We start from the raw sequence: 26,231 nt of genomic DNA, 5'->3' as shown, positions 1-26,231 counted from the left end.
GAAAGGCCTACAAAGGGTGGAGGATGGGATTCACCTCCAAGGAGAATTATTCTGCGCTGGTCCAGTCTTGCAGGGAGCAAACCAGGAAAGCCAAGGCTGCAACTGAACTCCAACTAGCTTTGAGCATCAAGGACAATAATTCCTTTTTCAGATATGTGGGGAGCCAGAGGAAAAGGAAGGGCAACATTGGACCCCTGCTGAACCAGATGATGCAACTGACAACTGACCCCAGGAAAAAGCCAACCTATTAAATGGGTACTTTGTGTTGGTCTTTCATCAGTCCCATGGAACGCCCATGCCTGCTATGGGACAGGGAGATCCGGGTGAGGGAGATCCCCTGCCCTCCATTAATGCTGACCTTGTGAAGGAACATCTTGAGCAGCTGGATACCTTCAAGTCAGCCGGCCCTGACAATCTGCACCCCAGGGTACTCAAGAAGCTGGCGAGCATCATAGCCCAGCCCCTGGCACGGATCTTTGAAAACTCCTGGCGCTCTGGTGTAGTGCCCGAAGACTGGAAGAAGGCCAATGTGGTGCCAATCTTCAAGAAAGGGAGGAAAGTGGATCCGGCTAACTACAGGCCCATCAGCCTGACGTCTGTCCCAGGGAAGATCTTAGAAAAGTTTATTAAAGAGGCCATCCTTAATGGACTGGCCAATGCCAACATCCTAATGGATAGCCAGCATGGGTTTGTTGCAGGTAGGTCTTGCTTGACCAATCTCATTTCCTTCTACGAGCTGGTGACCTATCAGCTGGATAAAGGAGAAGAGATTGATGTCACATATCTTGACTTCAAAAAAGCCTTTGATCTGCCTTCACCATGATCACCTCTTGGTGAAACTGGCCAATTGTGGTCTTGGGTCCACCACGATCCACTGGCTAGGAAATTGGTTCCATGGTCGGACCCAGAGGGTAGTAATTGATGGCAGTCACTCATCATGGTGCCCTGTGACCAGTGGGGTCCCCCAAGACTCTGTCCTTGGCCCCATATTGTTCAACATCTTCATTAATGATGTGGACATTGGAGTCAGAAGCAGACTGGCAAAGTTTACCAATGACACCAAACTTTGGGGCAAAGCATCCACACCAGAAGACAGAAAGGTGATCCAAGCTGACCTGGACATGCTCAGAAAATGGGAACCTGATGGTGTTTAATACCGAAAATTGAAAGGTTCTCCACCTTGGGAAGAAAAACCTGCAGCATCCTGATAGGCTCGGCAGTGCTACATTGGATAGCACTACGAAAGAAAGAGACTTGGCGGTCATCGTTGACCACAAGATGAACATGAGTCCACAATGTGATGCTGTGGCTACTAAAGTGACCAAAACGCTGGCTTGCATCCATAGATGCTTCTCAAGCAAATCCCGCAACATCGTTCTCCCATTGTACTCAGTCTGGTGGGGCCGCAGCTGGAGTACTGCATTCAGTTTTGGGCTCAACAATTTAAAAAGGATGTGGAGAAGCTTAAGAGAGTCCAGAGAAGAGCCATGTGCATGATCAGAGGTCAGGAAAGCAGACCTTACGACGACAGGCTGAGAGCCATGGGACTCTTTAGCCTGGAAAAGCATAGGCTCAGAGGTGATCTGATGGCCACCTATAAGTTTATCAGGGGTGACCACCAGGATCTGGGGGAACGTTTGTTCACCAGAGCGCCCCAAGGGATGACGAGGTCGAACGGTCACAAACTCCTGCAAGACCGTTTCAGGCTGGACATAAGGAAGAATTTCTTTACTGTCCGAGCCCCCGAGGTCTGGAACAGCCTGCCAGCGGAGGTGGTTCAAGCACCTACATTGAACACCTTCAAGAGCAAATTGGATGCTTATCTTGCTGGGATCCTATGACCCCAGCTGACTTCCTGCCCTTTGGGCGGGGGGCTGGACTCGAGGATCCTCCGAGGTCCCTTCCAGCCCTGATGTCTATGAAATCTATGGAATGTTTTGCTCAACTCAAGAGTACTCTAGGTAACATGACTTTTTGAGCTATTTTTTTAACAAAGCTAACAATCTTTTAAATACTGGCTAATTGTTTTGCACAGTATTTTCATCAGTTACAGACATGAGTATGTTCAAATAGTTTTAGATTAGGTAAGGTAAGAAGAAATACAGTGTCTGTATACACATTAAAGTAGTAATTTCTATTGCTTTTCTTCTCATATAGCACAAGATACTTCTGGATATTGTACGAGGAAAAATATATCTAAAGAAACATGCTTAAATTTAAAATTTCAATTTTAATTTTAGGAAGAAGGAAACACATGGATCAATAATAATTTGCAATGGATGATAGGCCCACAAACATTTTGAGAAGAGTATGAAATCTCATGTATGTAAAATGATAAAATAAATCTCTTTTAATACAAATGAAATGATTACATAACCCACAATTCTCCTTATGTACTTGGGGGTCATTTGGGCTAGGTACAAACATTCATAAAGCCCAAGGTGGAATCAATCTAAGTTATGCAGTTTTCTGTAAGTGCTTAGTTTAGATCGGTAGTGAACAGACACATATTTGCCCTTTCGGGGTGGGGCAAAACTTAGACCAGGTTCCACCATTTTTAAACCAGTCCATATGTGCCAAACTTCTGTGTTATTATGGGTATAGACCCATTTTGTGTGCCAAACCTCTGGTCTGTTATGGGTATAGACTGGTTTTCTGATCACATATACCAGTAAAAGTGTGATGTCTGTACTTGGGTTTGGTGAGTTATGTAAGCAGAGTACATAATTAATCAGAGAAAAGAGATAAAAGAAAGAAGAAGGAAATAGATGCCTAAAGACAGAAATGACTTCTTTACTCCTTGTCAGGTGAAATCTGGGAACTAATTATGACACTCCAAGGAGCGAGCAGAATTAATTTAGAGTATTATGCTCAGAATGAGTGTTCTTAGATAATGTGTTCGGTTCCCTTAGATCCAGAGGCTACTGCAGGAAGTGGAAAGATTTTCACTGGTTTCCACAAGCACTGAATTGAGCACTGAGATAGGATTGTGATCTTTCTGTGGCACAGGAAATTTTAAATATTATTATTACTAGGCTTTGAAAATACACAGGAATATGAATGTGTAGATCCATGTGGCAGAGGCTGACTGCTGGCATTGTTACATTTCAAAGCCAGGTGAAGTATTAATATTAAACTGTAGGGCTGTGCGAGGCTTCAGACAGAGGTTCGGATCCAGAGAAGCTTCAGACGCTTCGGGGTCCAAAGCAGCAGGTCTGGGTCGAAGCACTGCCTTGTTCGGCTTCCTGAAGCGGTTCGAAGAGCCGCCTCGGAGATCTGGGCATAGGGCATAATGGGAAAACAATTAAATATCTATAACTTTGTTGGTTTTTGTCTAATTTGGATGAAATTTTCAGGGGTGGTATACTCTTCAGAGTGGATGAAGCCTGCCAAGTTTCAAGAAGATCAGTGCAGGATTTTGGGGGAGCTTCCTCTCAAGCTGTGGACAAGCAAAACTGGTGCCATGGGTGCTGTGGGACTGGCTGTGTCTGTCTTGGGGCGGGAGGGGAGACCCCGCTTCAGGCCTGGCTGCTGAGCTGCTGTGCTCCCAGTTACCAATCAATCAATCGTGATTCACTCAGGGAGCAGGGACTCAGGGCCCAGCTCAATACACAGGACTTAGCTACTACATAACGACTTAATGAGCATCAATTAGTACCCACAAAACCAGGCTAAGGAGAGGAAAGAATCAATGCAGACAATCAACTGCCCCAAGAGAGACACAGTCTTGGCACGAGTTTTGTCTGTCAGCAGCTAGGGGTGTGGGGCCCCAGATTCCCCCTGCACCAATCTCCTCCACAGCTGGCAGGTGTCACAGCAGGGGCCACCACCCCTGCAGCTGTCACCCTGCTGCGCCTTAGCACATGCAGTGTCACCTATGGCACCAGTTTTGCTTGTCCGCAGCTTGAGGGGCAGCTCCCCCCAAACCCCTGCACCTATTTCCTTGAAACTTGGCAGGCTTTGTGGCCTGAGCAGGGGCCACCATCCCTGCAGTTTCAACCCCCTGTGTTGTAACACAGCTGTGACATGATGTGGCTTTCAAGAATTTGGGGTACAGTTCCTCCCGAACCCCTGCACCTATCTTCTTGAAACTTGGAAGGTTTTATGCTCTCAGCAGAGGCTACCATCCCTGCAAGCATCATCCAAATTAGACGTGAAACAGCAAAGTTATAGATAGTTTATTGATTCCCCATTATACCCTATTGCCAGATCTCCGAGTCAGCTCCAAAGCTTCGTAGCCGCTTTGACCAGATCGAGGCAGAAACCCAGTCTGGAGCTCTAGGTCAGATCGCAGCCATCCAGAGCGGCCGGATCAGATCGCTGCCAACTTGCACAGGCCTATTAAACTGGTCGTAGATAATTGGTCAGGGCCATTTCCTGTAAGGAGTGGCGGAGAATGAATGAATGTGGTTCCGTAGCAAGAAAAAAGAAAGTAAGAAGAGCGACATGCAAAAAAAGTTGATTTGTTAGGCCCAGCTTGTATAAAAAAACTTTTGCTCCTTCATTAAATGAAAGAATGAAGGTACCTCCTCGACTATAACTTTTACATTGCTGTTTATACGCATTAAGGGAACAGAGATGTGGTGGAAAGAAATTAATACAGACACCGAAGACATGGGACCAGGGAGTTAGAGGCAACATAAGAATAGCAGAGCTGGGTCAGAACCCAAAGAGGAACGTGGGATCCCAGCACCTATGCACTGAGCTAGGAGAGAGGGCAATTGCTAATTTATTATTTGCATTCTAGTAGCACTTAGAAGCCCAGGGTCCTATAGAGCTAGACGCTGCAAGGATTGTACTGGTAGGTTGTCACTAACCCAAAGAGCATACAGTTGGAAAAAGTAAGACAGGCAAAATGCAGGAGCAGGGAAATGAAGGACAGAGAGAATATTATACAGTAAGTCTGGCAGTCGTGCCTCTTGAATCCTTCTATGATGCCTTAGCTGGAAGACCATCCTTCCCCTCTAACTGAAAAAAGAAATTGTACTGCAGGTTGGTTTCCTCAGCTACGATGATCCTAGAATGTGTTTTGCTTCCCAAGCTCTCCCAGGGTGTGTTTCTCTTAACCTGTACTGTACCGGCTGAGCAAAGGTTGCTGAGAATCTATTCTGCTATAAATATCTCTGAATGTGAGCAATCCCTAGAAGATTCATTCCCTCTTGGTCTCCATGACACCAGCAGTCTATCCACAACTTGCCTGATGAACAGCTTTTTTTCTCACCAAGAATGATCTCTTACTGTCTTTAAAGCCTATATTACCTAGTTAAGCCTCAGCAATTACTGTTAATGGCTATACTATGATATTTTATAGATTACTGAGGTGCACAAACAGATAAATCTCTATTTTATCAATCTGTTGTGTGGAATGCACATTTCTAGACAAAATGCAAGGCTAAATGGATGCTTGTACATGCCAGCTTTAAACTGATATCGCTAGGACAACCCTAGTTGAGAGACTATGGGTAACATAAATCTTGCCTCCTTACATGCCAGCAGTTAATTTACTAAGAAACAAGTCCATGATAGTATGGCATTCTCAATGATAAGCCATGCAAGTTGCCCAAAGACACTTTTGTGCAAGTAACGACGGAGCCAAGTTTGATAAAGGCTTAAGAAAAACTCATCTCTCCAGTACACTTCAACATCTTAAAAGAGATGGCCACCCACTGCAGTCACTGAAGCAGCCTTTTGGCAAGGTATGGCTTATCTGTGGCAGACAGGGCAAGGGAGACTTGGGAATGGTGACATGCGATGTACCCAAAACGCCTTTCAGCATTTTTTTTATAGCTATGATGAAGCACTGAGACAGAGGGAATTTCCTTGGGGATTTCAAGCCACGCTGTCCTTGCTGAAAGTATCTTATATTTGTACTGTTCAGCAGTTAAATATTTGATTTGTCCGTCTTTAGCAGACATGCTAGTCTCCAGTTCCCAATCAGAAACTGATGTGCTGGTGTATTTAGAGCATCCATTGGGAAATATGTCATACAATCAATCTCCTTTTTTCCCACAGATGGAAAAACTACCTAGAACGAACAACAATACCAAAATAGAAGAAGCTGAATTAGAAATCCAGACGCATAATTTTTAAAGTACTTCCATAATGAGTAATGGCTACCTGAGTCTTTCAGTCTCCTTATGTGGCTCTGGCTCTGGCAGTGGAGGTTGAAACATGGCTCTAGCAAACTAATTTTGCTGTAAAGGTAAACTCCAAAACCCATTATCAAACAAGTCTCCTTACAGCAGACCCAGAATGGAATTTGAATCTTTATTTCTGAATAGAGTGATGAGAGGTAGAAGAATGCATAGCAGTAATGCAGGTGGCTGGTCTTCAATGTAGATGGTGCAGCAGAAAAAAAAGGCACTTTTGGTGCTTTTATAGGCACTTCAGGAAAAGCAAACAACAACTGTGGCAATATATGCCATATAATAGTAATTCTTCACACCACACACACATGCATACACAAACACCCTAGTACCAATAAGATCAAAAGTAAAACTTCCAGTGACTTTAGTAAGAATGTGGTTCATTTCTTTTTAAAACACTTAGACTGATCTTTTACTAATGCTTAGTAAGTTTATAACATTTAGGTTATTTTCCCCAGCTGCTGGGGAAAAAAGTCTTCTTTAACCATGCAACGAAGCTCAGATCTAGACTTTCTCTAATGTTCAGGAAAAGGAAGGAAGGAAGGTTTACTCACACAACACCAGAGGGATAACCTTTGCTTTCCTGGAGGGTTTGAAGTTTGATGTGAATGGTCTGCACAACTGTAGTCTATACAAAAGGTTGATTCTTTCTGGGCTCCCAAGGTTCTCTATCACAAAGGTTCCTTTATCTCTTTTGAGATTTTTCTGTTTTCTCAGAAAAGATTATCTTGGATTTCCTTTCTATCATGTATCTTGTTTTGTATGCAGGCAAAAGAAGGGGAGATGAACCATGAACCAGATCTTCAGTGCTTGCCTGGCAATAGCAGAGGAACCACCTTCTCGAAGGAGAAGGGCAACCTTTTGGCCAAAATGAAGGTTTGTGCTCAGTCCCTTTCACCCTTTACTGCAGCAGTTCCCAAACTGTGGGTCATGACTCCAAATGGGGTCACAGCATTAGTGGATGGTGTTACAGGGGTAGGGGACTGTGGGTTGGGAGTGAGGGGCCATGCTATGGCAATGGGATCATGTTAAGGAAATGGGGCCAGAAGTGGGGTCATGCTGAGGAAAAGTTTGGGAAGTACTGCTCTACTGGGGCATTTTTACATTTGTCTGTGTAACCGCACTGGGCATTTTGAAAGGAGCCCAGCACCGCAATGCATGCAGTTGTTTAAGTGACAAAATGCACATGAGTGCTGAGAAAATGGCAACGGCATGCTTTTGAACTAAAACACCTTGCATGTCCTTTAGTTAAAAAACACACGTTTTCTGTGTGCTGACGTGCATTTTGCTGCGTATAGAACTGCACACAGTGCAGTGAAGTTTGCCTCGGTTTACATGAAGAGCAGACTCGATTAATTGAGTCCACTCCAAAGTGGAGGATCCCTAGCGCGTTGCCGGGAAAAAAAGTATGTGTAGAAATGCCCCCTGATGTTTTTGGGGTGAACATCCTGCCTTAGGTTCACTTATGCCTTGAACCTCTGTCCTTGGTCCTGCAGGACATGAAAGTTTATATAACCTAATCTTGGGTTAGGTCTGCTGTATATTTATATGTGCATTAGATCACTTCCACTTACTTCATCCCAGTACAGGATTTCAGAGATGGACAGAAGAAAGGGAGGGGAATGAGTGGGAAATGGAAGAATAAAGTAGTTGATGGAGTGAGCTGAACCAATTTCTTCTTCTTACTTCTCTTCCCTCTTCTGTGGGGAGGGATCATTCCATCACTCCTCTTTCTTTGGTTGATCAGATTATCTAGGTCCTACTCCCCACTCTGTTATTGATTTCCTCAAAGATCTCAGGAAGGTCACTTAATCTAATTTCACCTTTCTGTATCTGAGGATGTTATTTATTTTCTTGCAAGAGATTACTTTTTGTGCTTTGAGATTATCAGAGAACAAGTGCTAAAGTACCACAAAATATTTAGCCTCACAACTAGTATAAAGTAAGAATTTTAAATGCTCAGCTTAGATGATAAAAGAGTGATTGTTACATAACAGAAAACAAATTATTCCTCCCTGGGCACACATGCAAATAATCCAGGAGCAGTTTACTCTCAGGTAAACTCTCCCGGGTAAGTATTTACACATGCAGAGACATGGGAGCAGATTTGCTGCTCCTAGAAGCAGATTGCTCCTGTTCCCTGCAGCTCTGCAACAGCATCCAGGGGGCACACTAGACTCCCCCTGTGTGCTAGCCCCGGGGGCCAGAAGATAGCCGTCTCCTGGCAGGGGCTGGGATATTGCTCTCTGCCCCTGGGAATGCCTGCTGCTAGGGCATGCTGCTCAGACACCAGAGCCTGGGTAGGGACAATATCCCCCTGCCCCAGAAACAGGGAGCTCCCAGCCCCTGCTCTGTGATCATGGGGCCCAGGCTGGGAGATCCTTATCTCCCTGCCTGAATCCCATGGTTGTGGGGCTCATCTCCCAGCACCAGCTCCACAGTTGTGGGGCTCAGGCTGAGATAAGTATCACCCAGAGCTGCCTTTGTGACCACAGAGCTGGTGCTGGGAGATAAGGATCTCCCAGCTCTGGACCCGATCATGGAGCTGGCACTAGAAACTCCCTGCTGCCAGGGCAGGAGGACATAGTCCCTGCCTAGGCTCTGGTGGCAGAGCCTGTCCTGGCATCAGGCAGCTCCCAGGGATAGGGAGCAATCTCCCACCCCCTGCTGCCTGGCTGATCAGGAGCACTTGTGAGTAGATTTGCTACTTGTATTTGCAGGTAGCAAATTTATTTGTGATTAGAGCCAATTACTGCTCAATAGGTGTCTACACATGCAGACGCAGCTGCTTACTGCACAGTAATTAGGTCTACTGTGTAGTAAAGCATCTTGTGTAGATGTGCCTCCTGGGTACAATTTTTTTTTGCATCATAGAGGCTGACAGAGAAAGCATTAATTTTCTTCGAGCGTATTTCTACAATCTTACTTTACTAAAGCTCTCAAGATGTTCCAGTAAAATCTCCACAGGTATCTTTTACTAGCTATCCCACAAACTTTCAACCTATGTGCTTAGAAGGTTGAAAACAGCAGTGTGTTTAGCTCTGTAATTGCTCACTTTTTAATGTGGCTTTGAGATGAAATATCAGCATCTAAAATCAGCTTTACCCTAGCAACCAGAGATTCTACCCCATACAAATTCTGTGTGATAAAGACTCTTTAGAAATCCTAAATAGCCCTTTGCTACACTGGGATTTCCACAACAGTTATATCCATATTAATCATTTTTCACAAGGGAAATGCCTGTTTTTTCCTAGCTTTGTGGCATACCTTGATATAACCAGCTTTAAATGCTGCAAATTAGGTGACTTTCCCAGACTTATGCTTTAAAATGTTGACAGTGATTTCAGATGCAAGGTGTTCATGTTTCTACTAGCTGTAACCTAAAGAAAACAATAATAAGGACTGTAGTTTGGACTCAGTGTTTTACCTCCAATAGGCAAGCCAAGAAAAAGGCATTGAAGTACATAATGGGTGGGATTTTCAAAAGTGCTTAAGGGCACTGACCACCCAGCTTTTGTTATAACTGTTTGGTGCATGAGTCTGAGAATTAATAGCATGAAGGGTGTGTTTTAATGCACTTGCTGCCAGATATGTTTTAGTTTGGTGGTTCTGGTAGTTTAATATAAAGAGACATTCTGTTTTAAATGTAATATTGCTAGTGACCTCTGGGACAAGACTTAGGGTGGCTTATGTAGCAATCCAAGGCTGGGAGTTTGTGTTCAACTGTACAGAAACAGCTGATGGGAAGAAATGGACCATTTAGGCAATAGTGAGAAAGGACAGAATTGTTGATCAGACTGGAGGAGAAAGAAGAGGAGTAGGAGTGTATCAAGACAATGATTTTCCTTAACATAAAGTTAAATGTTCCCAGATCAGCTTTCATCTCCTCTTGTTCAGATGCCAATTGTGAATATTGGCTAGCTGCAGAAATGCTTTCTGGGAACAGGGGAGGATAATGTCTTTTGTAAAGCAGAGTTCCTACCCATAAAACAGATGCTGAACAGCAAGCTGTGGATTTTTTCCTGTTTACAGCGAACAGGATAGAAATTAGAAAATCTTGAGGTTTAATGTTTAACTGCAATTCATATCAAGGGTGTAGGTTGTAGCCATGTTGGTCTAAGCACATAGGCAGACAAGGTTCTTTGGGTAAATCCAATATCTTTTATTAGACCAACTCAAATAGTTGGAAAAATTCTTCTTAGCAAGCTTTCAGGCACAAACACCCTTCGTCAGGCTGAGGTAGCATCTGCAGTTGGTCTGTGCTCTTCCTGGATGGAGCGGTAAAGCAGCCAGAGGCCAGTACTTATGTAAGAAAGCCAGTCAGTTAAAATGTAAATTGAGGTTGTCGGTAGGTGAGACGTGGTGGGGGTGGAGGAGAAGGGAAATGAAAGTGCCTGTAGTCAAAGGATGAGAGACAGGAAGGCTGGGGGGCAGGAGAAGGGGATGGGGCAGGTTATAATGTGTCATAAATCCAATGTCTATATTTAGTTAATGATTTCTTTGTATCCAGTAGATTGATAAAGTGAAGTTCATAGGCTCATCTGTAGAAGGTATTTTGTAAATTCCCTTTGTGGATTAAAACTGAGAGATTGGAGATAGGGTGGTTTTCTTGTGAGAAATGTGTCCCCACAGGTAATTGGGTATTCTTGTCTTTGATAGCTTTACCACTCCATCCAGGAAGAGCACAGACCATCTCCAGACACTTCCTCAACTTGATAAAGGGCAATTGTGTCTGAAAGCTTGCTAAGAAAGTTTTTTCCAACCATTTGAGCTGGTTTATACATGCCAGTGGGTAATATAAAGGTGCATACCATAATTTCGATGATTTCGAACCATCATTTCAACAATGGGAATAGTTTAGATATCCTGGTGATGCACAAAGTACAAAAACTGAAAGATCTTTCTGGCTAGATGTAACCTTGTCCCAAAATGATTCTGTTAGAGGAATGAATAAGTATAATGTTTTTTATATGATCATAATTTTAAAAGCAGAAGAATAATCATTTATGCTGGTAGATCTTAATAAACCACAATTGGTAGATGGTTGGTTTTTAGATATGAAGGAGTGCTGAGTCACTTTGCACTTAGTCAGGTAGTGTCATAGAAACTTTATCATTTTGTGGTTTAGGATGATGGTGACTGGAGATGATGAATGCCCTGAAATTAGATAGCATCCTAGAATTTTTAGATTGAAATTTGCTGCGTAGTGTTCCAAATATGCAAATAATGGAAGGGGAATTTTCGCAGAGAGTTGTCTTTTTTATCTTAATATTGTTTAAGGTGACCTGATAAGATTTAAATTTTAAAATAAAGATAATAAGTACTAAAGTGGCTAATAATAATAGTCTAGGGAACAGTGATTACAATTGAATAAACTACTAAATTTTACCATTAAAGGATTTTTGCTATCAATACATATGATAAATGTATCCATGATGTTGTAAAGAGTAGGTATATTAAATGAGATAAGCTGGACGTTTGTAAGAGATACTGTTGATGAAAAAGATAAAATTAATGGAAGGAATGGATTTTGGTTATGCAGCACTGGTAGCATTATGTAGAACTTTGGATACAATATGAATGAATGACAAATCATTATCATTTAATTTTGAACCACAAAAGAGCTATAAAGATTATACAGAAAAATCTTATTGTGTCTTGTTATTGCAGTGGTCACCAACCAGTGGATCTCAATCCACCAGTAAATCTCAGAGCCTCTTGCAGTAGATCTTGAAGCCTCTTGGAGTTGATCCGAGGGTGCGGTGGGTGGCGGAGGGAAGGGGCAGGGGGTAGATATAGGCCCCTATGGTGAGGGACAGTGCTGCAGAGGCCAGAGTAGGGGTAAGTTGAGTGGGGCCCTGGCCAAGTGGGACTTACCTGCTGTGGAGGTGCGCCCCCAAAGAATTTTATTTCCCCCCCCACCCTGCTTCCCTCCCTGTGACTTACCTGCTGGATGGGTGGGGAAGAGGAAGTGGCAGCGGCACATGGTATATCTTGGGTGGCTTTTAAATGCCAAAGGTGACTTAAAAAGTTTGGAGACCACTGCTCTATTGGTTACAAGAAGAAGTGAGAGAATAAAGAGATCATGTTAGGCCCTTATTCAGGAAAATATACTGTGACACAAGGAGCCAACTCACAGCCCAGTCACACCTTGATGTCCTTTTGTTCTGATGTTAATAGGTGGAAGGCTGCCTTTCCATCTGCCCTGAGATCAAGAGCTAGGTGTACACGCTCCAACCATCCTTAAATATGTCCCATGCCTCGCAGATGTTTCTAGGCCTAGCACCCGGCCTCCAGTTAGGTGGCACACACCAGGCCTTGTCAACTGCCTTCTCTACCCCGGGGCCTCACAATTGCTCCCCACAACACCCTGCCCTCCTGCTTGGGCTGCTTAACTGCCTCCTCATCTCTGGAGCCATGCTACTCCACCGTCTGTCAGGGCCACACTACTTTGTACAACCAGTCAGGCTCAGGGTCAACCACCCCGTAGACTCAGGTGGCACTCCGCTTGCTGTGCCTGGCCCACCACTCTGCCTCTTACTTCTGGTTCAAGGTAGAATACCTCTGCAGGCTCAGGTAGCACTCTCCTGCTGTGCCTGGCCCAGCTCCAGGGTCTACCACCCCACAGGGCTCAGGTGCAGTTACTCTGCATGCCTGGTCCTGAACTACCTCCAAAGCTCGCTTCAAGTTGGGGGCAGGGGTTTAAGCACCCCAACCCACCTTACAGCAGGATGGTCCTCAAACCTGGCATTTTAGTGGCCCTGTCCCACCACAGGCAGGACCACCAGGCCTCCCTGTCCCAGAAGGGTTCAGTTTCAGGTCATGTCCAGGACCAATGAGGCTTCCTCCTTCCCTATAACCTCACCCTTACTCCCAAGATATTCCTGAAGCAGGAGCTCCACTAGGCAATGTTACTCCCAGAGCTGCTGGGCACAAACTGCTCTGCTCTTATAACAGAGATCTCCAAAATGGCCACCCCCATCAGACACCTAGTGGCTGGCTGCTCCAGCCCTTAAAGTGATGGAGCACTAAAGCTGCTCCGTGACACATACCTATTCAGAAAGTACCTAAGTCAGGGGGAATTTAAAGTGTTTAAAGATAAGCACACGCATGAATGCTTTCATGAATTAGGGGCAAGAACAGGGAAGGGGGAGAGAGAGTGAGCGACAAGAGAGAGAGAAACTAACACAAAGCCATCTACAGTCAGGAATGGGAGGCAAAACCAGAGGTAGTCTATAAACATGCTGGTTGTGTTAAAATCAAGATCTATTGGAAGGACAGGCAGGTAAGAATTGATTACAATGAAAAAAGAGTTTGTTGGCCAAGGTAAATAAGGAAAATGGTAACAATGAAAGAATGGGAAATGTTGCAGCAGCAGTAACAGTGTATTACAGATTTTGCTACAAATATCCAATGAATGGAACAATAAATGTATATAATTTATAGTATTTACTGAAACCATACAACAATATTATCTGTTCTGTTTAATTTTAGCTCTTATTCCTTGGGAAAATAGTAGTGGACAGGTGGTGATATTAGACAAAAGTTAAATTGTTTTCTCTATTAGACCAATATGTAAAATCTTCCACTAGTGGAGAGATCCATTTTCCTCTCATCTCTTCAAGAAATAAACACAACAATAACCATAGAATCATAGAAAATTAGGATTGGATGGGACCTCAGGAGGTCATCTGGTCCAACCCCCTGCTCAAAACAGGACCAGCCCCAACTAGACCAGCCCAGCCCAGCCCAGCCCAGCCCAGCCCAGCCAGCCCAGCCCAGCCAAGGCTTCGTCTAGTCAGGTCTTAAAAACCTCCAAGGATAGTGATTCTACAACCTCTCTGATAACCTGTTCAAGTGTTTTACTATCCTCCTAGACAGTTTTTCATAGTATCTAACCTAAACTTCCCTTGCTGCATCTTGACACAGTTGCTCCTTGTTCTGTCATCTGCCACCGCTGAGAACAGTCCAGCTCCATCCTCTGTGGAACTCTCTTCAGGTATTTGAAGGTGGCTGTGGTAAAATACTGGTAAAATAATCTATCTTGCCACAAAAACATATCCTGTCTTAATATGGAGTCCATAAAGACTGTACATTTCATTAAAGTGAGTCCTGTGGTGTCCAGTTAATGTTGCAGCAAATTTTTCTATGTTGAAATTTGCCTACTTTTGAGTTTGCAAAATGCTCATAAAATTAGAGCAATATTATGAAATATAAAATATTTAAAATGTAACTCATATGAAAATGAAGAGTGATTGTAAAGTTTTATGGCATTTGTTTTCTTTTACCAATTTCAAGAAATGTTGGTTCTGGTTCGTCAGAAGTCACAAGGGCAAACACAAGGTGCTGGTGCTGGTGCTGGTTCTGGTTCTTTTCTTTTGAAGCCTGCTCTAAACTTCTAAGCCAGTCGCAAATATGCCGTGTGTGGCTGCAACGGGAAGCAGTCTGGGGCTGTGGAAGCCCAGCGTGACATCCCGCAGCAACAGCCTTTGGGGCAAGGTGGAAAAGGGGAGCTAGAACTGACCATATCATGGGGTGTGGGATGTAGTCGTGACTTGTCCAGTCCAATGTTTGTAATTTTGTTTACACTTTGAGTTATAAAAAAGATGCATGTTATAGCCACTGGTGTCCTCTTTTTGTGTCTGGATCTCCTGATGGCTAAGATACTCTTCCAGTGGGCTGGAGTAATGAGATGGAGAACCTAGATGTGAAGTATGAAGTTTAGTTGATATTATCATGTGCAGCTATGACAAAACACTGTACTGTGACTGCCTGCCTGCCACTGTGTATCCACACATCCCACCAGACCTGGGACAGGAAGTTGTTCATTACATGTTATTGGGTGCTATTGAGGAGGAAATATTTTGGGATTATGGGCTAACAGACAGCTAGGCCAAATAGTTTGGCCAGGTTTGTCTGTGAGGATATGGTGTATGGAGCAGTGGAAAGGTACCAAAGGCCAAAAAAATAAGAGTATGTATGTTGACTCACAAAAAAACAAGGATCTTGGGGCAAGAGCCAGGAAGCCTATAGATGTTTTCCCAAGCTTTCTGAACCCAGCCAGACCCCCAAGGCCCTCTGTGGAGAGAGTGAGCTTAGAGTTGGGGCTGTTGCCTTCATTGTATTTGCTGTTCTATGAATGATCTGTGTTCTCCTGTGCTTGAGTGAGACGATAGTTTCAGAACTGGTGTGCAAAGCCTGAATGCACGCGGTTGCCCTTGTGTACTGCAGAGAAACAACAACAGAAAGGCTCACACCTTTGGGAATGGATGTGCTTACGCTATTGGGAGGGGATGTGAGCAGTTTGTTCTAGTCACAGCCATCCATGTAGCTGCCTTGGTCCTAAGCTCGTGTATAAGCAGGCAAAGCCATGATTTACACTGAGGTGGTTTATCCTGGTCTCAAGCAGGGACAAAGTGAAATTCTACTGATCACACCCTGTGACAGGTTTGCCTCTCCGGGGTTGTACTGATAAAGTGACTTCAGAGGCTGAGATTCCTCAGGTCTTACATTATCATGTTACCAGCTTCAACATTTTGGCCAGTGGAGAGACATCACATGTGATCTCACCCCCGGCTTATCCATAGCGCAGTGAAGTTTTTTCTGCAAAGGCCTTTTCAGGCCAACAGCTGAGAGAAGAATTTTCTAAGATGAGCAAATGGGGGAATAACTAAGAACCCAAAACAATAACCCCACCACAGACTGTGGAAATCAATGTTGTGCTCTGCTCTCTTGTGTCGTCATTCACTATATATTTAGACATTAGCATTTCCAGAGGTGCTCAGCATTTATCGCTTCTGTTCATTTGGTCAGTTGGAGGTGTTGCAGCCTCTCTGAAAAGCAGGCCTGGAGGGGCATTACAGTGCAAGACACCGCATATGGGTAATTTCTTTGAACACAGGTTAAGATAAAGTTTTCCCCCTCGCCGCGTCTCTTCCTCCTCCCCTCTTCCTTGCAGCCTATGCTACTGGATTCCCAAGGTGGGGGGAAGGCAGCCTCTTCACATCTGTGACCGGCATGCGAGCAGGATGCATTGCCTCCTTTAAGAAGAAGGAGCTACATGTCCCTGGGAAGGGGTGGGGGAACGGTTGCTAAAAATACCGTCCTATGCTGCGGACTAATTGACAAACGTGCCGTGCCTTGGAGCAAGCAGAGTGGTCCATTCCCTGCTGCTGATGCTGCCTCAGTCACTGCAGTGAGTGTGCTGCAGTCCCCCCTCAGCCTGCACAGTCTCGTCAGGCCGCCCATGCTGCAGCCGGATCCAGCAGGCATGCTCACCTTCTTCTTAGTGACTGGTGGCTCCATCTGGCTGTTCATGGGTAAGTGCTTTTTCAGCTCTCCCCCTCCCCTCCCTCCCCTCCCCCCCCCTCCCCGACTGTTACCTTCTCACCCCTTTCTCCCCATTTATTTCTATTTCCTCTCTGTTCTGTATTGTTATTTTTTAATCCTTTTCTTTTGTCGCTATTAATCAGGCGTGGCTGCCTGCATGTTACACGAGAAGCAGAGAGTCCATTCTCCTCCAGCCAGAGGGGAACCATAGCTTGGGAGCTTTACCAATTAGGACTTTTATGAAATGACCTCTGTGCATTTTTTCCTTTATTCTGTTTCAGCCGCTCAGCACATTCATTGCTCCTCTCTGCCCTCCCACCAGCTGTGCCCTAAGGTTATTTCAAATGCAGTTAAAGAAAAAGAAAGAAGCGAGCAATTGAAAACTCACATGGCTTACATTCAAAGATTGCTCGTCAGTGTAATGCTGTGTACATGTAATATTGAAAACAGTGCGGTGAAATATTAATGCAGCTTGGTTAAAGTAATTACAACTGTTTGCTCAAATGACTAGATTACATAAGGTCTCTCAAATGATCCGGCCGGCTTGTTCAGCTTGGTCCATCCTTTAGAGTTTTGCTCTGTTAGGGCACTGTGCGTCTCTGTGTGTCTGCATTGTGTGATAAAATAGAAAAAAGAATATATTCCACATTGCTGTGGTGGCATGTAGTAATGTGTTAAAGTGTCTCACCAGGCAGGGAAAATTACTGCATCCTTGGAATAGGTGTTCTTCTCCTTGGTACTTACAGATTCTGTTTTAAATCCTGCATTGATTCAAGCATTCTGAATGTGTGTGGGAAGGGGGGCTGGGAAGGCAGACTTTTAAAAGGAAAGGTAACTTCTAATAGCTATGCTTTTCTCCTCACTAGTATAATAACTCTTCTCTATAGAGATAAAGCCATCTGTTGGGTAGAAATACAAATAGAACATGGTTTTAAAGATGTAGTCTCTTGTCATCATTGAGTTAGATTTTCTGCTTTAAGGAAATGAAAAAATAGACAGGGGTTGTTAGTGTTCATATTTACTCTGCTTCTCTGGTTTATGAAGGGGGATAATTTTAGCAACGAAACAAATTAAATTTTGCCCTTGGTTATGTCAACTGAAGTCAGCATGCGCTCACCTGAATCAGGGCCTGAATCTTCTCCCATTGAGGTCAATGCAAAACTTGCCTATTGCAGAGTTTAACCCAAAGGGCAGGTATATGTATTTGGAGGCAGAATTTGGTACAGAATTTCCCTATGGTAACTGTCAGGAAACACAGTATATAAATACTTTGGCCTCTGGGTCCCAGTTTGCCCTGAGCTGTACTACTGAATTTATTCAAGTTGTGCATGTGTAATTGGGAAGAGAATTTGGCCTATGTTATGAAAGTATTTGCTATGCAAGCCTCTCCAGTCAGTTCTCCGTCTCTATCACATGTATAGATCAGACACTGTTGTGCGCGCTCACTGTCTTGACTTTTATTTGTTCAGACACATGCATGCAGATCCATGTCCAAGTGTGTCTGCCTTGCAAGCCTAGTTAGATTTGATTTTGTGGCTGTAGAGGTGAAAGCCTGCTTCATGAACTCACTAGGCCACGGATTCCCCTGACTGTCTTCCTTTTAACGTGTATAGTAATTTTTATTCAGTGCTTTGACCCAAGATATACGCGGTACCCTTGGCAGGAAGGTGCAGTTTTGCTGTCCCTTTACTAATGCCTCTGTGGAGAAGCAGCAGAACCTGAGATGTATAGTAATCATTAATACCAGCCCTTTGTTTGAAATCTCTAACTAGAGATTTTTAAAAGTCTACCTAATGGCTTAGCCCCAGCGCAGCTGTGCCATTGCTGGCAGTTGCTCTAATATATGTATTCAATTTGCCAGTGTGAACCCATCCTGTGAGACTCCAGTTTCAGGATTACTGTTCTGCCGATTTACATAAAAAATGCATGTTGCTTTCACTACAGCTTTGTGCAAGGTTTTAATTTCATTTAAAGCCTCCAGTCCAATGATAAATATCATCACCCCTTGGTGAGGACTAATCCGCTGAGTTACGTATGCTCTTTAGTCTATGATGTTCAATTTAGGAATAACTGTAAGACTCTGGGCAAAGCTAAGTCTGTTTTAAATTCTGGAAAAATTACTGAAAGTGCTATTTTCCCATACAGTTTCCTGTCATTCGTTCAGGCTTTCCATTAGCTAAACGACCTGCTGTGGGGCATGGTATGTCTACTTCTTTAGAGAAATAGTGCAAATAAAATTATTTGCCGACTTTACTCCCAAATAACATGTGTGTTCCTCAAACGACTCTTAGCTGGGGAAGTGACTCGGGGTATCCTGACAATATACGATTTCTACATTCAGCTGCAGTGGGACTTGTGTAAGTGGCTGGACACAAAGTGTGGGGTGCTAAAATCCCACACTCCCCCTCTCTGCAGTATCCATTTTTCCTATAGAGATTTTTACGGTTCAGATATGGTCTCAGTTAACAGCCTTGCTGCTGAGGACATTGGGATAACTTTCCTCTTGCATGCATTGCTATAACTTTGCCTCCATTGAAAGTATGCTTTCTTGCATATATGTTTGCGTGATCTAAGCAAAGGCAAGAAAAAGTGTGTGCATAAAAAGCCCCTGTGCTGTTTGAAAACCAGGCCGCAGTTAGTCGTGATAGTTGTGTGGGAAATGGCATAGGGCCTGCTCCTGCAAGCCCTTACTCGTGACCGCCTTAAATGAGTAGCTTCATCAGAGTCATTGTCTTCTATGTGTATGATTACAGATCTATTCAAGTTCCTTTCAGGATCATCATAGTCTAAGGTAAGCTTAGATAACCTTCTCCACTGTGGGGAGATGCTTTCTATAATACAGAAGGGTAGAAGCTCAGAAGAGCCTGGCTTAATCAGCCATCTTTATTCTGTCCATATTCATTTCTCTTCAGGAACCTCTCCTGGTGCTCCCAGTGCCTAGCTGGACTCCCATACCCCCATGTAGCATCAGGTCTGGGGCCCATTCTGCCACGCAGTACGGTAGGGTTTTTCCTGCACATGATTCTCAACCAAGGAAATAACCCAATACCGCTGTGCTTCTAGCTTTGTTGTTCCCAACAAGATGATCTTGGTCTCCTGCCAGGCTTAGCTACAGATAGTCCTGTCCCCTAGGCACAGTGACACCTCGGGTTTGTTTGTTTTTATTTCCTTTTAGGAACGGATTCGTGTAAGGCAAACAAAGGCATCTGACTCTACTACGGTCTTATTTTTTCTAAAAAAAAAAAAAAGAAAATGAAATAGTAAAACTTAAAAGTTAGAATGAATTCAACAAAAGGGACCATCATAGAAAAGCAAATGATAGAAGAATGTGAGGAAGAGCACAGAGACAAGGTTTTAACAGTTTCTTTGCCTCTGCTTTCTTGAACAGGGACCGGGACGTCCCACCTACCAGAGGTAGGGACAGTCTCAGGGATAGCTCTGTCAGGCCTTCAGTCAGCGCAGATGTAGTTAGGGATCTTCTGGAAGGGCTAGACATTTTTAAATCTGCAGGCCCCCATGCCCTCCACCCAAGGGTGTTGAGGGCTCATCCCAGAGCAGTTGGCCTGGCTGCATGAGCATTCGTGGTCATCTGGCCAGGTGCCGGGGGATTGGAAACTGGCTAATGCGGACCCAATTTTCAAGAGAGGGAGGAAGGAGGACCCAAGGAACTATAGGCCTGTAAGCCTCACCTCGGTGCTGAGGAAGATCTTGGAGAGAATCATCAAGGAGCACATCTGTGGGGGGCCGGCAAGGGAGATCATGCTCAGGGGCAATCAGCATGGGTTCATCAAAGGCAGGTCCTGCCTGACCAACCTGATTCCCTTTTATGACCAAGTAACTAAATCCTTGGATGATGGTGTCGCCGTGGACGTAGTCTTTCTAGACTTTAAGAAGGCCTTTGACACTGTCTCTCACCCCATCCTCATCAATAAATTAAGTGACTGTGCCATTGATGCCTACACAGTTGAATGGGTAAAAAATTGGCTGATGGGGTGCACCCAGAGAGTAGTGCTGGACGGGTTGTACTCAGCTTGGTGAGCTGTGAGGAGTGGGGTACCCCAGGGCTCGGTCCTTGGGCCCGCACTGTTTAACATCTTCATCAGCTCCTTGGACAAGGGGGTGGAAAGCACATTGTCCAAATTTGCTGATGACACTAAGATGTGGGGCGAGGTGGACATACTTGAAGGGAGAGAGAGGCTGCAAATTGATTTAGACAGGCTACAGAAGTGGGCAGATGAGAATAGGATGGGGTTCAACGTAGATAAATGCAGGGTGCTGCACCTTGGGAGAAGGCATCCACAGCACACATACAGGCTGGGGAGTTCTCCTCTTGAAAGCACAGAGGCGAAAGGGATCTTGGAGTCATTATTGACTCCAAGATGAACATGAACCGCCAATGCCAGACCGCAGCCAGCAAGGCCAGCCATACCTTGTCATGCATCCAAAAGTGCATCTCAAGCCGGTCCAGAGAGGTGATCCTCCCCCTCTACGTGACTTCGGTCAGGCTGCAGCTGGAATACTGCGTCCAGTTCTGGGTGCCGGACTTCAAGAGGGATGTGGCCAGCCTGGAGAGGGTTGAGAGGAGGCCCCCTGCTCAGTGAGAGGGCAGCAGGACAGGCCGTACAAGGAGAGACTGAGGGACCTGAACCTGTTCAGCCTTAGGAAGAGGAGGCTGAGGGGGGACCTGATGGCTGCCTACAAACTCATCAGGGGAGATCAACAGCAAACATGTAGAGACCTTTTCTCCCCAGCACCACCTGGGGTGATGAGGAACAATGGTAATAAGTTCATAGGTTTAGGTTAGAGATCAGAAGGCAATATTTTACAGTTAGGGTGGCCAAAATCTGGAACCAACTTCCCAGGGAAGTGGTCCTCACTCCTACCTTGGGCAAATTCAAGAGGAGGTTGGATGATCACCTGTCTGGGGTCTTGTGAACCCAGTATTCATTCCTGCCTGTGGCAGGGGGTCAGGCTAGATGATCTGTTCAGGTCCCTCCTGACCCTAGCTACTATGAAACTATAAGGTCCCATTGGGTATATATTTAACAGTCGATATTAAGAAATTGCATGGTACTCAACAAGACACAAAATAATAGCGGTCCCTGACCCTGAGGATTTTACAGTCCAAGGGAGTTGCATAAATCCAGGACAGGCTAATGGGTCCTGAGGAGCTGCTGATTCTCAGTATTTTGAAGTTAAAAAGTTAGCTCTCATTGGCATGGAAAAGGTCATTTGCCTATCATAGGTTAGCGATCTGAAGTGTGGAGGCCTGGTGCACTGAGTCATTCCCTGCCCTGGGACAGCCTGGAGGAAGACATGAAAAAGTGAGTAGGAGGAAGAGACTGTAGGTACTGTATGCCTGGCAGCAATGGTGCGGGCTGCAGAAAAGAGGGTAAGGATCATAAGAATTAAGACCTGCTTTGTAAGACAGGGGGAGTGAAGGCATTGGAAGGCAGTGACATGGCCAATCTGGTTTTATCAGCTGTGTTTTGGATAGTGCTATGGGGGAAATGAGTCAGTGGGGACAGCCAGGGCATGATGGGGTAGAGGGGCTGCCCAGTGAAGATTCCTTGGGAACACTGAGCACTCTCTGCAGCAGGGCTGCAGCCTGCCTAGGATGTCTAGCATGTGTCCACTCTCCAAACCAGTCCTTTCCAGGTCACAAGAAGTCCAATGGTCACAAACTCCTCCAAGACTGTCTTAAGCTTGACATAAGGAAAAGCTTCTTTACTGTCCAAGCCCCCAAGGCCTGGAATAGACTCTCTCCAGAGGTGGTGCAAGCACCTACTCTGGACTCTTTTAAGAAACGTTTGGATGCCTATCTTGCTGGGATCCTTTGACCCCAGCTGACTTCCTGCCCCTGGGGCAGGGGGCTGGACCTGATGTTTTGGGTTTTGTTTTTTGGGTTTTTTTGCAGGAGGGAGTAAGAGGGGGGGAGGCCTGTGGATTGAGATGGATTTAGATGCATGTTTGATTCCTCTCCCGCCATGGATATTACAAATATGTTCAAGTACTGAAAAGAGGAAAGAGCTTAGGAGACAGATGGCAAACTGAATTAACTGAATACCCACTGAAAGAGTAAGGCTGATTTGGGCTTATGCCAGGTACAGGGAACTACAATGCTGCATCATTGTAAGATTATTGTTATTATTCCTCCACCACCAAACCCTGCAGAGCAGCACAAGGTTTGAACCTTTCCCCATATTATCAAGCAATTTTATGAAGCTATTAAGAGACATTTTTCAGCAAGCAGCCTTGTTTCTCTGCTTTCTGGATGAAAAGCCAAAGCTAAAACTGACAACTAGATGACAACTGTCATCTAAGTCCAGGTCAGGTTTAGGGGAGAGTGATAGGTAGAGGGGAGCTGACTAAAGACTTTTTCTTCTTTTCGGCATGCCCATGTATCTCCTTGCATTGCTAGAATAGACCTTTGCTGCCTAAAACCATGGGGGCAAAAAGTGCCCACTTTCACTTGCATGAGGCCAGGATATTTCCCCTATTCTATCCCACATACAAAGTCATGGCAAGCCATGCATTAGTAGCCAGCCATCTTGATCATTGCAAATAATTGGAGTCTATTTTGGCACCTGCTGAAGCTTCCTCAAGCCAATCCATCAGCACAAAGCAACTACAAAGTAACTTAACTGGCCACCTGCATCAAGGTAGCTACTATCATCCTATGAAATCTATGAAAATCCACTTCCATTCAACTCCACTGCAGGGAATACAGCTTGCGAAATGTTATGTAGCCAAGGTAACCTCACTTTGTGACAATTTCAGGCGCTGAAATGAGCCCGGTCAAGATAAAGTAGACTTAAGCCAACCCTACTTGAGTTCACACAAGAGGCCAACCTGATACTCCAGCCAGCCCCAGTATTTGTAAAGCAGAGTTCTGTAAGATTGGGAGATCAAGCCCGTTATAAACCCTGAAAAAGCTCAGCATAGTGGGAAAAACAGCAGCCCATCAAAAGCACAGCGTAAGCAAACTTATCGCCTTAACGCTCTGGTATCTGTGTTGGTTCCCCACTGCAGATGGAGTTCAGGGCAAGATTTCTGACTGAGTACTCAGAGTTGTCCATGCAATGGGCCCAGAGGCCACTTCTCCTGATGCTCCCATTGCCATGCCCTGATACCACTGGTGTGTTTCACAGGAGCCAAGGAACTGTATGGCGAGATTCGTGAGTGCAGTGCATAGGATATCAAAGCGGGTGGACTAGAGTACAGAAATCACTCTTGAAAGAGAAGAGCCACAGGCCACCCTGTATTTGCAACCCAATGTAAGACCTCATTTCTCTAGCTTAGCTTCGCTCAGTAATTTCATGCAAACATGTAAATCCTAACCCCCCCCTCCACACACACGCATATGTGCACACACACAGAGCAATCAACTAGTCATGTTTTTCAACTTGCAGACTCAGAACTAGAAAGTGAGCAGCTGCTATTGTTGCTCCAATTTTAAGTGCTTTGCCTGGGCTTCTGATAAGATCTATTCGCAACTCAATAAATTATTCCATCATTGTGGTAAAAGGCCTTGTGCTATCGTGAGAGACTGAAGCACAAAAAATGTCAGTTGGCACCACATTTCCAATCTGTCCATGCATTGTTTCTGCAATGCTGTCAGCTCTGGTGGAGGTCATGTGCTAAAACAGAGAGAACCCTAAAAAAGGATAATCTTCTAGTTACTGACACGATAGCTAATCATTTATTCTTGAGTTCACACATTTATTCTTGTAAGCTGGGGCATTAATAATTAGAAACAGTTCTCTTTCTTGTTCTGTCTCCTCAAGGAAGAGGCTTCTTGCAAGCTTAGAGAGCACAAAGATGCTGGTACAGATGTATGCTCTTGAGATGTGGGATACCATTAAAGTATGCAATCAAAGTATAGTTAGAAAAAAACTTAAGCATATGAATTTAAAATATCAGTTGAATATGTAGAAAATGCACCTGTAACGAGTTAAATTCCAAGCCTCAAACCTGGGACCCACATGCTCATTGGATGCCAAATCTGCATTTCCAGAAGCTTTATTTTCAGTCATGCCAGTTCAGCATGAGTTTTAGAAAAGGCTCTTGTAGAGACAATAAAGACCTTAGCATTGCTACAGTAATGCTTGGTACAGGTACATGTTCTAATGGACTTTCGTTAACTGCTGTAGTCTTGTGTCAGCATTTAGAGATGACATGGCACTTTATTGTGTACTTTTTTCTTTTGCCATACATAGTGTCTTGGAGCGTTCAAGGTGACCTGCAGCAGAGAAAAAAGCCTTCAGCCTATTTTGCTTCTCCACAGTTTAGAGGAAAAAAAATCTGAACGTTTTCTTTCTTTTTTTTAACATTACCTTCCAGTCACTTGCTTTTTAAATTCAAAATATAGACCCTGTAGCTGAGAGACACGCTGAAGACTGTGCATTTACTCCTAGTAAAATGTGTAAGTATGGGCAATAGCAACAAGTAAGAATTAACATCTAGAGGACAGAATTTCAAAGGAAAATGATGCCCCCAATTGTCATAGATTCTTCAGTGGGATTTGGGTGCCTTATTCCTCTTGAATCTTTTGAAAATCTCCCACTAAATTTCTCTATTTTTTATTTAGCTCCCAATTAACTGGAATGCCAAATGAACACCATGGAAAAGGATGTCTGTTAAAGTCAATGTCTACCTTGTTGGTACAGAGATAGGTCACAATATGCATCTATCAAATCCCCAGGAGGTTTTCCAGGATATGATCCAGGAAGATTACACTTAATGGTTAAGAAAAAAAGGCACAAAGTATTATTTCAATCTTTCACATTATACATTATCTTAAAAGAAAGTAGTAAAAGAAATAAGCCCTTCTTTCTGACACATCATTTCTTACCCTACAGGAAAAGGATGTAATTTCTGCAAGACCTCATTTAATGGAATTCACCATATTATTAGGAAATCCCCAGCCAAGAAAGGATGATTTCAAGGTTCTAGGTGTGCATGTCACTATATGCAAAGGAAATACTGGTTTTAGCATTTCCACTTGCTGAGTTCTTGTGGTCAGCATATCTCACAAATGTCATGTGTGACCAAAATAAACAAATGTCATGTTAAACAGGGTGACAGCTCAAGGAGGCCAGTGGCAGGTGTCTGACCACTCTTAAGTCAATGGAATTTTTTAGTTTGTCTTCAGATACTCAGTGTCTGCATCTACACAAGACAGTGACTGCACAGGCATTACTACGCAGTCATGTAGTACCTGTATAAGCAACTTACTGTGCAGTAGCGCCAACAAATGTCTTTTTCGTGATGCTACTGCGCAGTAGCCTAATACTATTGTTCAGTAGCATGACAGCAAGGTTGTTGCCACACCGTAGTACTGGGCTACTGAACAGTCAGCGTCTTGCATAGACATGGCCAGTGACTCTTCTAAGTCAAAAGTCTACTGTTTAGATCCCATGGGGGACAGTGATACCACCCACTTCCCCCCATCTTGGGTAAAAGAATCAGGGGAAAAAAGTAGTTCTGTGGGGAAGTGGGTGACAGAGAGAACTGATAATAACAGAGGGAGGCCTTGACCTCAGTTTGGGTCCCATTTGAAATCAGTGTACAATGACCTTTGTGAAAAGAATTCACCATCTTAGTCTAGTTTCTATCCCTCACAACTGCTACCAAAATTGTCATTGTTGCGCTCGGTGACTGTGCTGGGTACACCATGACTGGTTGGATCCTGCAGTCTGAACTCTCTCTTCATCTACGTATGTGGGCTGTAGGTCCAGGCTACCTTGTCTGCAC

The 26,231-nt window shown here is 44.3% G+C and overlaps 1 protein-coding gene across 4 annotated transcripts in view; it reads left to right on the top strand.

Moving 5' to 3' along the window:
- The first annotated feature begins 16,179 nt into the window (after positions 1-16,179).
- ACSL6 (acyl-CoA synthetase long chain family member 6) overlaps positions 16,180-26,231 on the top strand; it is a 106,904-nt gene continuing 96,852 nt past the window's right edge. For all 4 annotated transcript variants that reach the window (XM_090064732.1, XM_090064730.1, XM_090064731.1 and 1 more), the window contains exon 1: positions 16,180-16,465. In XM_090064732.1, the coding sequence (XP_089920858.1) occupies positions 16,207-16,465 (259 nt within the window). In that variant the 5' untranslated portion in view covers positions 16,180-16,206. The remainder of the gene's footprint in view (positions 16,466-26,231) is intronic.

This window comes from Crocodylus siamensis, chromosome 10 (genome assembly GCF_052110815.1).
Source record: "Crocodylus siamensis isolate JL-2025a chromosome 10, ASM5211081v1, whole genome shotgun sequence".
NCBI classification, from domain to species: Eukaryota; Metazoa; Chordata; order Crocodylia; family Crocodylidae; genus Crocodylus; species Crocodylus siamensis.
This window is presented reverse-complemented; position numbering and strand designations above follow the sequence as displayed.